Source organism: Macaca thibetana, chromosome 3, assembly GCF_024542745.1.
Source record: "Macaca thibetana thibetana isolate TM-01 chromosome 3, ASM2454274v1, whole genome shotgun sequence".
Classification (NCBI taxonomy): Eukaryota; Metazoa; Chordata; class Mammalia; order Primates; family Cercopithecidae; genus Macaca; species Macaca thibetana.
The window spans coordinates 19,723,500-19,738,128 of NC_065580.1; the positions used below are offsets into that span (position 1 = coordinate 19,723,500).

The 14,629-nt window shown below is 38.4% G+C and overlaps 1 protein-coding gene across 5 annotated transcripts in view; it reads right to left on the reverse strand.

The window, feature by feature from the left end:
* The window catches only part of UBN2 (ubinuclein 2), a 77,516-nt gene that overhangs the window by 50,483 nt on the left and 12,404 nt on the right, over positions 1–14,629 (reverse strand). For 4 of the 5 annotated variants that reach the window (XR_007724363.1, XM_050784990.1, XM_050784992.1 and 1 more), the window contains exon 3: positions 4,664–4,765. The exons of the other annotated variant lie outside the window; for it this stretch is intronic. Coding sequence is in view for 3 of the 4 variants with exons in the window: in XM_050784990.1 (XP_050640947.1) it covers positions 4,664–4,765 (102 nt within the window). In the remaining variant the exon portion in view is untranslated. The remainder of the gene's footprint in view (positions 1–4,663; positions 4,766–14,629) is intronic. 5 annotated transcript variants of the gene reach the window in all.

The following is a 14,629-nucleotide window of genomic DNA, read 5'->3' on the forward strand; positions in this document are numbered from 1 at the left end:
CCCCAAAGGCTGGATCTTAAGGTTTACCATTACCTCACCTGATAAAGATGGGTAAAAAGCAAACATTAAGTGAAGAACAACTTAACTAATGAAGGTGTTCAAAGTAGGAAATAAAAAAGGAACTTATCTGATTGCAGAAAGATATCTGTTACCTGGGATCTCCAGACCTCTACTTCCGAGGTTCTTCACATTATCTAACTAGTCTTTAAGAAAGTCAGATTTTTAGGGAAACTTCTTTGCCATGGGCAAGGAATATACATACTCTATTAGTTACTGTAAGAATATTAAGGCTAACTACAAAAGCTGTAACTTTAACCTGTATCCTTTTCAATTATATGGAGAATGGAAAAAGGAAGAGGGTCCAGTTCAATTACACTGAATTTAAAAGAAATAAAATGATTGAAGAAAGGTAAAAGAAAAAAATGAACTACCTTCTTATTGCTCTACTTGATACACTACTAGAAAAATCTACTACAAAGAGCTACACTACTATAAAGATCTTGAAGAAAAGGGGCAGGACCATCTGCAAATAAAGAAGTGATGTGAGGAGTGAAGGATTAAAAGTGAAAAGACTGTAATAATTCTGAAAACTAACTGTGACAAGATAAAAACACCTGTACTCTTTGCCTACATTGTTCTGTACCATGTTTTATAATTTTCAATACTTCTTCATATAAATTATTTCATTTGGTCCTCATGATACCCTTGTGAGGTAAAAAAAAAAGGCAAATATTACTCCCACTTTAAAAGTGAAAGCCGGGTAAGTACCTTACCAAAGCAATTCTATACACGTTTATGGCAAAGTCAGTGGCTGCCTCCAACCCATCTACTATATCAAGCAGCTTCACGTGGGAGTGAAACATGTTCATCCCCAGGTATCCAGGGCAATTCTGATGTGCTCAAAGTCTGTTTTCTTATGCAGTATTCTGCTGAGCTTTTCCTATCTGAACGCTCTTCAGGAGAATACACTCTTTATGAATACTTAGTTTAGCCATTTCAGTAGAATGTATTAAGAGGTAATACACTGAACTTAAGAATTCAAAGTCCTGGATTTCGATTCCTTGCCTATGACTAGCTACTATGACCCAGGGAACATCACTTAACATCAATTTTGGACGGTTATAAAACAGGGACAATATTACTTCACAAAGTTCTAGTGAAATTTAAAAGAGATTATCTAAATAAATAAAGTGTGATTCATGCCTGGTATCATTAATAATAAATAAAACATTTTCTTTCAGCTCTTTTACAATTTGGTAGCATAAATATGCGACTAAAAATAATCTTCAAAAGCATTTATTTTCAGGTATTTATTTTTAGTAATTAGTGCATGATTCAGAATATATCAAAAATATGCCAACGCGGAAAGCTTATTGGCAATACGATAAATAAAAATAACAAAAATCATTTGGTTCGACCATAGTTGTTTTATGTCTGAATTATCTCATGAAAAAAAAACAATATGTCAAGGGCAAAGATACTAAGTTATTTTGTAAGTCAAGCAACCTGCATTTCAGTTCAATTTCTTCTTATAAAACAGGAACCTATCTTGTTCAGAAACTAGTTGTATGACTAAACAATTTGTATCTACAAAATTTATCCTAACTTATTAATTAACAGTAGCTTTCAACTTTTCTTCACCACAATCCAAGTGGAAAATACATTACCCATCAAAATCTAGCACACACATACACACACAATAAAAACCGTATAGTCTACCAATGACGTACTAATTCCGATTCTATTTGAGTTCATTTTCTTTAAAAATACCAGTCATGTCCTTTAAGTTGATGTATAATCCAATTATGGGTTACAAAAGTCAGCATGAAAATATCCTAAATGCTACAAAAGGAGATATTGAAAATGCTATTTATAAAAGTTACATACTATATGATTTTCTCTATAAGACATTCTGGAAAAGGTAAAACTATGAAGACAGTTAAGACCAGTAGTTGCCAGTGATTAGGAGGGAAGGAGGAATAAACAGGCAGAGCACAGAAGATATTGAGGGAAGTGATACTATACTTCTGTGTGATACTACCATCGTAGATACATGTCATTATTCATTTGTCCAAACCCACAAAATATACAACCCCAAGAATGAACCCTAATATGAACTATGGACTTTGGTGACAATGATGTGTCACAATTCGGGCTCATCAACTATAACAAATGAACTACTGTGGTACAGGATGCTGAGAGCGGGGAAGGTAGTGTATGCATGGGGGCAAGGTGTTCATGGAAGCTCTGTACTTTCTGCTCAGTTTTGCTGTGACTCTAAAACTGCTCTAAGAAAATAAAGTTTATTAATTAAAAAAAGCTATTAAAGTGTGAGTACATGTGATGCCCATTTATATATGGCTAAGTTCCTTCTTGGGTTATTTAGAATTCAAAATGTACACATAATATTAACACTTCTACTGATGCTTTGCACTTGCTTCACGTTCTTCAGCTAGTTGACATTCATTACCTTATTTAAGGCTCAATAATTCTGTGAGGTAAGCACGTCACAGCAGAGAAAACTGGGCAGTGCTGAAAGACTTGCTCCTGGCTACACAGCAAATTAGAAACTGAATTAAGATTATAATCTAGACTTCTTCACTGAGTTACAAATCAAGGTCAAGACTCTGGAAAAACATTCCATGCCCTGATTTATTGGTTGACAATCTTTTTTGTAATACAAAGCCCACTTTACTCCAAAGGGCGCTGGCAATATATTACTTCTACAGACCAGGCTGCCTAGTATGGTAAATAAGATCATGTCAGGACACCAGAAGCAACTTAGGAGTTTGACAGAGTATCCAATGTGCCTCAGGTTGGAGTCCTTACTGTCATTCTACTAACTTTATAAGTTCTGTCATCAACTTTATAAGCAAGCAGTGTAGCAACAGGAAAAAAGACATACTATATAATTTGTGGGGAGTGTAATAGTCACCTAGCATCACTTTCTGTATATCCTTAATTACTGCACATCGCAGAGGATATCATAATCCCAGGGATTAGATTACTCTAGTATATAAACAAGAATGGAAGAACATACACGTTCTCTACTGCAAAACATGACTTGCTGTCTTTCATTTGCTATGTGATCAAGGGGCTGCTACAGTCCTTAAATGCTCTCCTAAATTCCTCTTCCTTTTATAAGAGAAAGGGGATTCCAGGGGAAAAGCTGTAGGGCTCAATCAAAACAGACTGGTGATAAAGACTGGCATTCAATATACCATCCTGGTAATAAGGCATGGCAGCAATAAAGAATTAAATAGGTATTTGAGATGTCTGCCAGATTAATTTCAACCTAGTAGCACCAATATTTAAGACTGCATGGCTCTTATGTTGGAAGTCATTTTGAAACCCACCTGCCCAAGTTTGGGAATATCAGTAAAAATCAAGATGCAAATATATGCCCTTTGACCAATAAATTCCACTGTTAGAAATTTACCCTACCCATATAAATGCACTCTCCAAATACCCTTCATACACATTTCCTTAAGTAGATAAAAGCATCCAGATGCTCAATTATTTGTATGTACATAAAACCAGAAACAATTTAGATGTACATCAAACAGGACTAGACAAATACACTATGTTCTTTAGGTACATTCGCTAACAGCCATTAGGATTATATCCATGTACTAATATGTATCACTGAAATTCTGAAATTTCTGGACAACTACACAAGAAGATTTTTAGTATTTACCTCTCAGGAGTGGGACCTTTGTGTACTTTACCTTCTACTTCATAATCACCTTGTACTTTATTGTTGTTTTACCATAAGCATGTTAATCTTATATTAAAAAAAAAAAAAACACACTAAAATCTCTGTAGGCCTCACCTCCAGAAATCCTAATTCCTTAAGTCTGAGTTAAGATAAGTGTACTAATATTCTCATCCTTGATTGAGAATCATTAGCTTAACATAATGTTTTTCAGCATTTGATTTTCCTTTTTCCTTTTTAAAAACTTATTTTTGTTCTCAGTTTGAGCAAGGGGTGATGATGCAGTCAACGCTATAATTAGACATCTGAAAATGAGCAACTATTAGAGAATCCCAAGAGGTTCTTTCAGTAACTGGAAAGGAGCAGAGCATATGAAAATAAAGACATTGTACAGCGTCAGCAACCATGAGATTCACTGACCAAATCTAGCCCACCAGCTTGCAAGCTAGAAATGGATTTTACATTTTAAAAATTATTGGAAAAAAAAAACAAAAGAAATTAATATTTCATGACACATGAAAATGATATGAAATTTAAATTTCCCAGACCATAAGTCAAGTTTCACTGTAATGCAGCCACACTATTCTTTAGGTATTATCTATGGCTGCTCTCATGCTACAATGGTAAACTTGTGTAATTGTAACGGAAACCATAGGGTTCACAAAGTCTAAAATACTTATGTAGCCTTTTACAGAAAAAAGTTTCATAAAACTTGGTCTGTTTTAACAGTGTAATAACAACTCACCATAGACAAACCCGAAATTACAAAATTCTCAATCTGCAGTATTCTTTAAAAAAAAAAAGGTAAAAAAATCTTTAAGTAGTGAACATGGCTTTTAAAAGCACAAATAAAAACATTCACTGCACTATTTAAGTTACTTTACCCTTGACTTCTACTATCCCATACAAACAATGAATCAGCTGCTATATTAAAGATACATTACTCACAGCCTCTGAGTTATCAATAAATGGATCTGTCTCATCATAGCCAAAGCCTATATCAATTAAATCTTGTAGCCGATCCTTCCGGTGTTTACGGGGTTTCCCACCCTGCAAAGAACAGACATGTTAGACTGATTCGGTACTCATGCTGTTTTCATCAAGTTTAAAAAGACCTGTTAGAAGAATTCAATTAATCTTTGTAGACAATCCCCCTCTCCAGGAGGTTTAAGACCTCCCACACCTTGAGTGCAAGTTGCACTTAGTGACTTGTTCCAACGAGTATGAAAAGGGGCAGGACAGAGGAACTTCACAGTAGAAACCCTGGCCAACACTCCCTCACTAGGTGGTCACAGTCAGCATCAACAGGGACACATCATACTGACCGCACCCATCCACGATCTGTGACAAAAACTGCACTTCATCACCTCTGTGACCTTCTCAATAACCTATAACTCCAGCCTAACCCTGAGAAAACCATCAGACAAAACCAAATTCATGGACATTCTATGAAATGAGTTACCAGTGTTCTTCAAAGTTATCAAAATCATCAAAAACAAGGAAAATGTGAAAAACTGCCACAGTATAGATGAACCTAAGGGGAAATAATGACTAAGTGTAATATGGTAACCTGGCTGATTCAGGAACTGAAAAAAGACACTAGGGGAAAACAAGTAAAATCCAAATAAAATGTGGAGTTGAATGGTAGTGTGCCAATGTTGGCTCCTTAGCTGTAACAAATGTATAAATTGCAAGATGTCAACCACACTGCAAGATGTCAACACTGCAAGATGTCAACAACAGGGGAAAGTGGGTGAATGCTGTGTGGGAACTCTCTGTATTGTCTTTGCAACTTTCCTGTAAACCTAAAATTATGCTTAAAATTATTATTATTATTATTATTTTTAAAGACAGGGTCTTGATCTATTGCCCATGCTGCAGTGCAGTGGCATGATCATGGCTCACTGCATGTTTGTTTTTTGAGATAGGGTCTCACTCTGTCACCCAGGCTGGAGTGCAGTGGCATGATCATGGCTCACTACAGCCTCAACCTCCTCGGTTCAAGTGAACCTCCTGCCTCAGCCTCCTGAGTAAGTGGGACTACAGGTGCATGCCATAAAGCCCTGCTAATTTTTAATTTTTTTTTGAAGTGCTGGGATTATAGGTGTGAGACACTAGGTCCAGCCTAAAAGTATTTGTTTTAATAATTAGAATTATACACAAGACATACAAGAAAATGAAAAATGAGTGCATGTAAAAACTGAAATGAGTATGTGAAATCTGAGTTAAGATCTATTATCTAGTTAACTGCATTACGCCAATGTCAATTTCCTAGTTTGGATAACTGTAGATATGTAAGATATTACTACTGGGAGAAGCTGGGTTCAAGGGGCACATGGGATTTCTCTGTAGTATATTTGCAACTTTTTGAGTCTATAATTTTTTCTTTTTTTTGATACAGGGTCTGGGCCAGACACAGTGCCTCATGCCTGTAATCCCAGCACTTTGGGAAGTCAAGGCAGGGGGATCACTTGAGGCCAGGACTTTGAGACCAGCCTGGCCAAAATGGCTGAACCCCATCTATACTAAATATACAAAAATTAGTCAGGTGTGGTGGCATGCCCCTGTAATCACAGCTACTTGGGTGGCTGAGGCTCAAGAATCGCTTGAACTGGGGAGGCGGACGTTGGAGTGAACTGAGATGGCACCACTGCACTTCACCCTGGACAACAAAGTGAGACTCTGTCTCCAAAAGAAAAAAAATGACACAGGGTCTGGCTCTGTAGCCCAGACTACAGTGCCATGGTATGGTTATAGCTCACCTTGATCCCCTGGGCTCAAGCGATCCTCCTGCCTCATACTCCCAAGTAGCCAGGACTGCAGTCACAAGCTATGGTACCCATCTTAAATTTTCTAAGCATCTTCTAAGACTTCCCTGTCCCATGATTTTTTTGGTAGGGGAGCAGGGAAGAGGATGCTTGGAAAGAGAAGAGAAGGCCAGGTGCAGTGGCTCACACCTGTGATTTCAGCACTTTGGGAAGCCAAGGCAGGAGGATTCCAAGAGCCCAGGAGTTTGAGACTAGCCTAGGCAACATAATGAGACCTGTCTCTACAGAAACAAATTTTTTTTTAATTAGCCAGGCATGGTGGCATGTGCCTGTGGTCCCTGCTACTTGAGAGGCTGAGGCAGGAGGAACCCAGAAGTTGAGGCTACAGTGAGCCAAGTTCATGCCACTGCACTCCATCCTGGGTGACAGAGCGAGACCCTATCTCAAAAAACAAAAGCAAAAACAAAATCAAGAAAACACTGAGTGCAAAGGATTCTGCCAACCAACATGCCACCACTAAGCCACAGTGAGCCTCATAGAGAGCATGAGATGCAAGATGTAAATCTCTAGTCACCTCCTTTGGTTTCAGCTCTCAAACCGCACACCTCTCAATGAAAAGTGTGATTCTAATGCTTAAAGATGAGTAAGTTGTATGTAACATGGCCCTTAAATAAAAGCAAATTGCTTCGCCTTGTTTCAACGCAAAGTAACAGTGATCTGTTCCAGTGCTTGAGGGAAAAAAGTTATGCCAGACTTACGAAAGACATCTCCAACATGGTGTCATCACTTTACAAGTAACTTGCAAAGGCAATTCTGACTAGCTACTATTACATAGTGATGCTAAAAAAAACCTAACTCCCATATAAGCTGTGACTCCACTGTACGCTTTTCGGCGGACAAAACAACGCGATTACTACACCATCATCACCAAGAAAGACACTGTGGTGTGAAATATAAGTAATGGCTCCCATATTTTTAGATTTTACAAGTTAGGTAAAAGTTTCAAGTACAATTCTAGGAACCAACATAGGGTGGCAACATCTTGCTAAATAAGGCCACTGAGGGTATAATCCCAGAACAATGACAATCCTCAAGAAATACCAGCTGGCAACCTTAAACAACATGCATACATATATATATATGTGTGTGTGTGTGTGTGTGTATATACACACACAGGTGTAATACATACATATACACATATATACATACAACATACCCGTGTGCTCAGATGCAAAATACATATTAGATTGTCCTTATTTTTCCCATTTGGGCAGGTCTGCAGACTGAGACCTTTACATTATGTTATAGAATTATGGTGAGAATCAGCATTCAGGAAAGGGAGAGAGAGGTTGGTAGGAGATAGTCTATTGAGAAAAAGTTACACACAAGCAGTTAAGGACATGAGGGATGATTTCGCCCTAAAATGAGACAGAGAGGAAGAGATCTAAGAAATATATAAAAATCCACAGACAAAACTAATGAAGAGGCCTAGTCCTGCCACATACGAAATATTTTTAACGTTATGGGAGTTAAAATAGATGAGGCAGGAATATAAGAATAAAAAGATGGCCAGGTGCGGTGGCTCACGCCTGTAATCCCAGCACTTTGGGAGGCCCAGGCAGGTGGATCACAAGGTCAGGAGATCGAGACCATCCTGGCTAACACAGTGAAACCCTGTCTCTACTAAAAATACAAAAAATTAGCCAGGTGTGGTGGCGGGCGTCTGTAGTCCCGGTTACTTGGGAGGCTGAGGCAGGAGAATGGCCTGAACCCAGGAGGCAGAGCTTGCAGTGAGCCGAGATCGCGTCACTGCACTCCAGCCTGGGCGACAGAACGAGACTCCATCTCAAAAAAAAAAAAAAAAAAAAAAAAGAATAAAAAGATTAATGAACAGCATTTTTCAGAACCTACCCTAGCATATAACAATTAAAGATGAAAAAGGCAGCATTACAAGTCAATGGAAAATGATCAATAAATAAATGAGATTACAGTAAGTTATCGATTTCTTCTATCAAATTATAAATCTTTAAATTCTGAAAAGATGGAGAATAGAACTGCTCAAACACTGCTGATAAAGAGTATACCAATAAAACCCTTTTCGAAAGCAATCTGAAAGCATCTGCCAAGAGACTTTGCAATACTCTTACATTTTCTTCTTCTGCTTTTTCTATGATTTCCAAATTTCCTATAAAGTATTACTGTTACAATAGAAATATGCTAAAACAATTTTAAAAACTCTTCATCTTATTTCACCCAGTGATTCTATATAGCTTATTTCAAACCATTACTTAGAGTCAAAAATATCTGTTAAGAACTTACGCCATAGAAAGCAATATGTTAAAATACCAGAAAGAATTTAAGTATGAAATGTCCTTGTCTTCTGGTAACTTAAAACAAGATAATCTATTAAACAAACTTACTGAGCACTTATACCATGTGCCAGCCTTCATGGATTTTATAGTTATACACAAGCAGTTAAGTACAGAGAGGGGAAGAGAAAGATTAAACAAACAACTACAGTAGTTATAAATGGTAGAAAGGAAAAAGGTTGAAAGAAGATCTTTTCAACAGAGGACCTAATCAAGGCTTCTTCCTAAGATAATCATACCCAGACAAGGACAAGTGGAGTTAAGCACTTGCGGAAGCCACCGAAGGCATCGGCACAAGGAAGCAACTGACAAGATCAGTGTTTAATAAAATCACTCTGACTACTGGTATGGGGAACTAACACAATTGGGGAATAAAACAGCTAGAAAGAAAAAAAATGCTCAGATTTGCAAGAAATTCACAAGTTACTGGGGGCATAAAATATATATTTAAATACCAAGCTACCATTCACTGAATGCTAACCTTGCATCAGATCCTACACTAAGTACAACTATCTATTAGTTCACATTTGACAAATGAGAAAAACGAAGGCTCGGAAAGGACAAGTAACTTATCTAAGGTCACACAGAAAGTAGGCAAGCCAATCTTCAAACTCATGACTGCCTAACTCCAACAGGCCATTCTTTTAAAAATTCTATATGAGAAGTTATAGAACCTATAGGGTCATTTTTTAAGTTGAAAACACCTTAAACTCTAATAAAGCAAAACTGAAATTAGTGTTCCCACTGTCATCTGTCTCCAAATTAGCTTCTCCCACTTGACATTCCTATTTTGTTCATCCTATTTTTTCTGCCTTAAAACCATCATTGGCTAAAATTAAGAGTGATGACATCAAATGCTAACATGGACATGGAGCAATTGGTTCTCTCATACATCACTAGCAAGAATGCAAAATTATGTGGCTACTTTGGAAAATGCTTTGGTAGTTTCTTTTTTTTCTTTTAATGCCCTCTCTCAGCGAATCAGGTAGTTTCTTATTAAGCATACAGTTACCATTGGACCTAACAACCCCACTCTTACATGCGCCCAAGAGAAATGAAAATGTGTATTCACACACAGAGACTTGTACTCTCATGTTTACAGCAGCTTGATTCATGGCAGCCAAAAACTGGAAACAACCTGACGGTCATCATCTGATGGATGGATAAACAACTGCGGTACATAATCCACAGCAGGAATACAGTGGATTACTGCTCGGCAATAAAAAGGGACACAGGCAAAACATGGAGGAATTTCAAAAGTACTATGCTAAGTGAAAGTGCCCAGATGCAGAAGACATGAGATTCCATTTACAGGAAACCCTAGAAAAGGCAAACAAACAAACACCAAAAAAGTCTAGAGTCACAGGAACCAGATCAGAGGATGCCAGGGGCTAAGTCTGGAGGGACAGATCTGTTTATAAAGGGAATTTTCTGGGGTGACGCAATTGTTCTGTATCATTATTGTAGTAATGGTTACAGGATTGTATGCATCTGTTAAAATCCATCAAACTGTACACTTAAAATGGATGAATTAAATTTATTTAAATTATACCTCAATAATGCTATTTCAAAACTCTCATAATTTCTGCTTCCAAGTATCTCTCCCCACAAATCTTTGTTGCCATGATTAACCACATCTACAGTTTCCTTTCCATTCTGTCAATGCTAGAATACTGGCCTTTGTTTTTCACTTAAACATAATGAATGTCTTAATTAGCCTCTCTTCCCTCAAATTGTTTTTGTTTTTTTTTGAGACGGAGTCTCGCTCTGTCGCCCAGGCTGGAGTGCAGTGGCTGGATCTCAGCTCACTGCAAGCTCCGCCTCCCGGGTTTATGCCATTCTCCTGCCTCGGCCTCCCAAGTAGCTGGGACTACAGGCGCCCACCACCTCGCCCGGCTAGTTTTTTGTATTTTTTAGTAGAGACGGGGTTTCCCCGTGTTAGCCAGGATGGTCTCGATCTCCTGACCTCATGATCCGCCCGTCTTGGCCTCCCAAAGTGCTGGGATTACAGGCTTGAGCCACCGCGCCCGGCCCTCAAATTGTTTTTGAGACGGACTCTTACTCTGTTGCCGCCCCAGCTGGAGTGCAGGGCATGATCTCAGCTCACTGCAACCTCTGCCTCCCAGGTTCAAGTGATTCTCCTGCCTCAGCCTCCCGAGTAGCTGGAACTGCAGGTGCACATTACCACACCCGGCTAATTTTTGTATTTTTAGTAGAGGTAAGGTTTCACCATGTTGGCCAGGCTGGTCTCGAACCCCTGACCTCAGGTGATCCGTCCGCCCTGGCCTCCTAAAGTGCTGGGATTACAGACGTGAGCCACCGCGCCTGGCCTCTTCCCTCAAATTTATCCTGCATAATTACCACCTAATTAATATTTTGAAAACACCCTATCATTTCCCCTGCTCAAAATGCTTCAGAAGCATTCCACCTATAAGAATTGAAAACCCTTAACATGGCACCAGTTAAATGCCTTCTACATGTTGACTCAAACCACCTTTCCAACTTTTTACTTACAATTTTCCAACATGAACACTTCATCCATTCGAACTGTCTACCAACTCTCCCCTAAACACACCTTCTTACCATTCCTTGTGCTTTCTCCCCATCTGGGATAGTCTCCTGCTATTCTCTTAATCCTCCCAGCTTTCACGTATCAGCCTACATTTTCAATCTTTTCTCCAAGATGCTTTCTAATTAAAATCACAATGACAATGATCTTTTTCTGCTCTCCTATCATATTTTTTGTCTAGGCATAAACAGCTGCCTATAAGATTTACCTGGGAAAGCTAAACAAACAGGTTCTGTTGTAATGGGCACAATCAGATATATGCAGACGTGTAAACAATTTATGGGTAATTAGAGATTTAGGAACATCTATGTCTAGCCAAAGTGACTAGTTTGTTGCCACCAGAAACCATAATAGTTCTCAGTCCATAATCTAATCTAAGCAGCAAAATGATTAGTATTGTTAAATAAGTATGTATCTTACCAAGGGGAGCAAATAAAAGACTTCAAGCTTTATTTGATCATAATAGTATTAATCTAACCAAAATGCTTCCCCCCAAAATGATCTTACAAGTATAAGATCTTCACCAAGCATATCAATTATAAAAGTATAAATTATACAAACTACCACATATCTATTCAATGTTAATAGCCATTGAAGAATAATGTGGTAGGCTGGGTGAGGTGGCTCATGCCTGTAATCCCAGCACTTTGGGAGGCTGAAGCAGGTTGACTGCTTGAGCCCAGGAGTTCAACACCAGCCTGGGCAACATGGTGAAACCCTGTCTCTACCAAAAAAAAAAAAAAAAAAGCTGGGCATGGTGGTGCATGCCTGTAGTCCCAGCTACTTGGAAGGCTGAGGTGGGAGGATCACTTGAGCCCAGAAGGTCAAGGCTGCAGGGAGCTGTAACCACACCACTGTACTCCAGTCTGAGCGATGAAGACCTTGTCCCCAAAATAAATAAGTAAATACATTTTTTAAAATTGTGATAGAGAGTATTTATTAATATACAGGGTAACAAGAACAGTTTCCTAAATGTTATGTACAGCTCAGGCTATTCACGAAAAGGTGCTATTAGTGTTCACTAAGCATCTGAAAAGGTCTCAACTTAAATGGTAATTATGGAGACAACATCTAAATAACAAGATATTGTTTCTTCCACTATCATACGAACAGGATGATCTCATCTATGAAAAACAAAACATAGCAATATATATCTATAGATATGTATAAAATGCTCAAAGAATACACAACAAACAGATAACCATGATCATTACGATGGAGAAGGGATAGAACTGGAAACAGTGGTACAGGAAGACTTTGATGTAATATGTATTAGTTGAATTTGTTTTTAATAAAAGGAACATATTCATGTATTGCTCAGGTGATCTAACTTTTTTTTTTTAAGAGACGGGGTTTTGCTATGTTGCCCAGGCTGGTCTTGAGGGACATCTTCTCTGCCTCAGCCTCCCAAGTAGCTGGGATCACAGGTGTGAGCCACCACAGCTGGCTCTAAAAAAAATTTTTTTTATAGTGCAAGAAAGTACATATGTAATTGCACATGCATTTTTAAAATTCCTGAAAGGATATACTTTAAACCATCAAACCATTCACAGTGGTTCTGCTTGGCGGTGGACTTACAGGTGATTTGCTGATTTTTATTTTGATCTTTTCATTTATCTGTATTTATATATCCTCTTTCAGTGAACAACAACAACAACAAAAAATCTTTGAAATATGTGACTGCCCACATACACATAGCTCTCTGGGGCAAGAAACTCACAGTGTCTCTAAGGAGTGACCTGGTTAGCTGGGAGTAAGGAGTAGGAAGGAGATTTTCTTTTTATCACATGACCTTTTGTATCTCCTGAGTTTTATTAAGGACATGTACTACCCACTCAATAAATGTTATTTTATTAGGTTTGGCCCACCAAATGTTCACTACCAGAGTTTGGAACTCCTCCTCATTTGGCTCTACTTCCCAGTCCCACTGTGGGGAAAGAGTTTTGGATAACTTGTATTTGACACACCCATACCTGAGTACCTCTTTCTTGACTCACTTTCCAACAGCTAGGGTTCCACAAGCATTGCTCCACTTATAAACAGATTTCTGCCAACTATAAGGGACAATCCAGTTCCCTCCTTCATCACAGAGGCCATTAGAGTAGTTTTCTAGGTACAGTCTGCTTTTCCTCACTTGCGGTCTTCCTGGAAAACTTCTAACCCTGACCGGCCTCCTGCCTTACCACCCCATTTCTATTCTCCACCCTCCAGTTCCCTAATCGTGCTAAAATTCAATAATGCGTAAATTGTATAAGCTGGAACCAAACTTTTGACAGCTGCCAGAAAGGTACATATAAATTAATTCACAAACATTAAAATTTAACCTAAAGAAATTCAAGTTACATTGGCAAAGAATTATAGTGTCTTCCCTACTAGAAAGACCTCTGTTGAATTACCCTCTTTTTCAGTATCCTTACTGCAGCAGAATCAAAATCTTACTTGATAAATTCTCTGAACCTCTGCAGTTGATATTACATAGTTTATAAATTAAGTAGATCTTTAAAAATCAAAACTTATTTTCCAAACAACAACAACAACAAAAAACCCTTGAATTTTGCTACACCTAAAGTGAAGAACCTCCTTCTTATCTACTCTTCTAGGCACTAGCCCGCTGTGACTCAGAAGAATATTCCTCACTGAGTCATTAGTACTTGCTTAACCTGACAATCGGTGTTTTAGGCCAATGCAGCCTAATTACACCGTAACACTAAACTGGAAAACAAACAAACAAGATGTTCTTAGTACTGGACCCCCTGACCCTGAATTGCCTCCAGCTAATAGTAAACCAAACTAAAAACCAACATTCATTGATCACCTCTAGTAGACAGAGCAAGAATGACCCTGATTGCTAAAAAACACTCCAGTCCTACAAGTGAGAAGAAAACATCCTGTCAACACAAGACTCCCTATTTGTCCCAGCCCTGCCACCACCTTATCTCTTTACATCTACGCCCATTTCTTCAACCTACCAATAGAAAGGAGCTGAGTTTCAAGGCAGTGGAAATATAGCCAAGAGCTGACTACACAGCACAAAAATACTATACACAATTTCTATAATCACCACATATGGATACCAGTCCTTCCTCCTAAATATCCTAAAACTGCGGATTCTCAATTGTTCCTAAGGGATTAAAGAAGGCTGAAGAGAATTTATTCAATTCAAAGAGGCCAAGGAATTAAAAGGGCATGTCACAGCAAGTGATTAGAA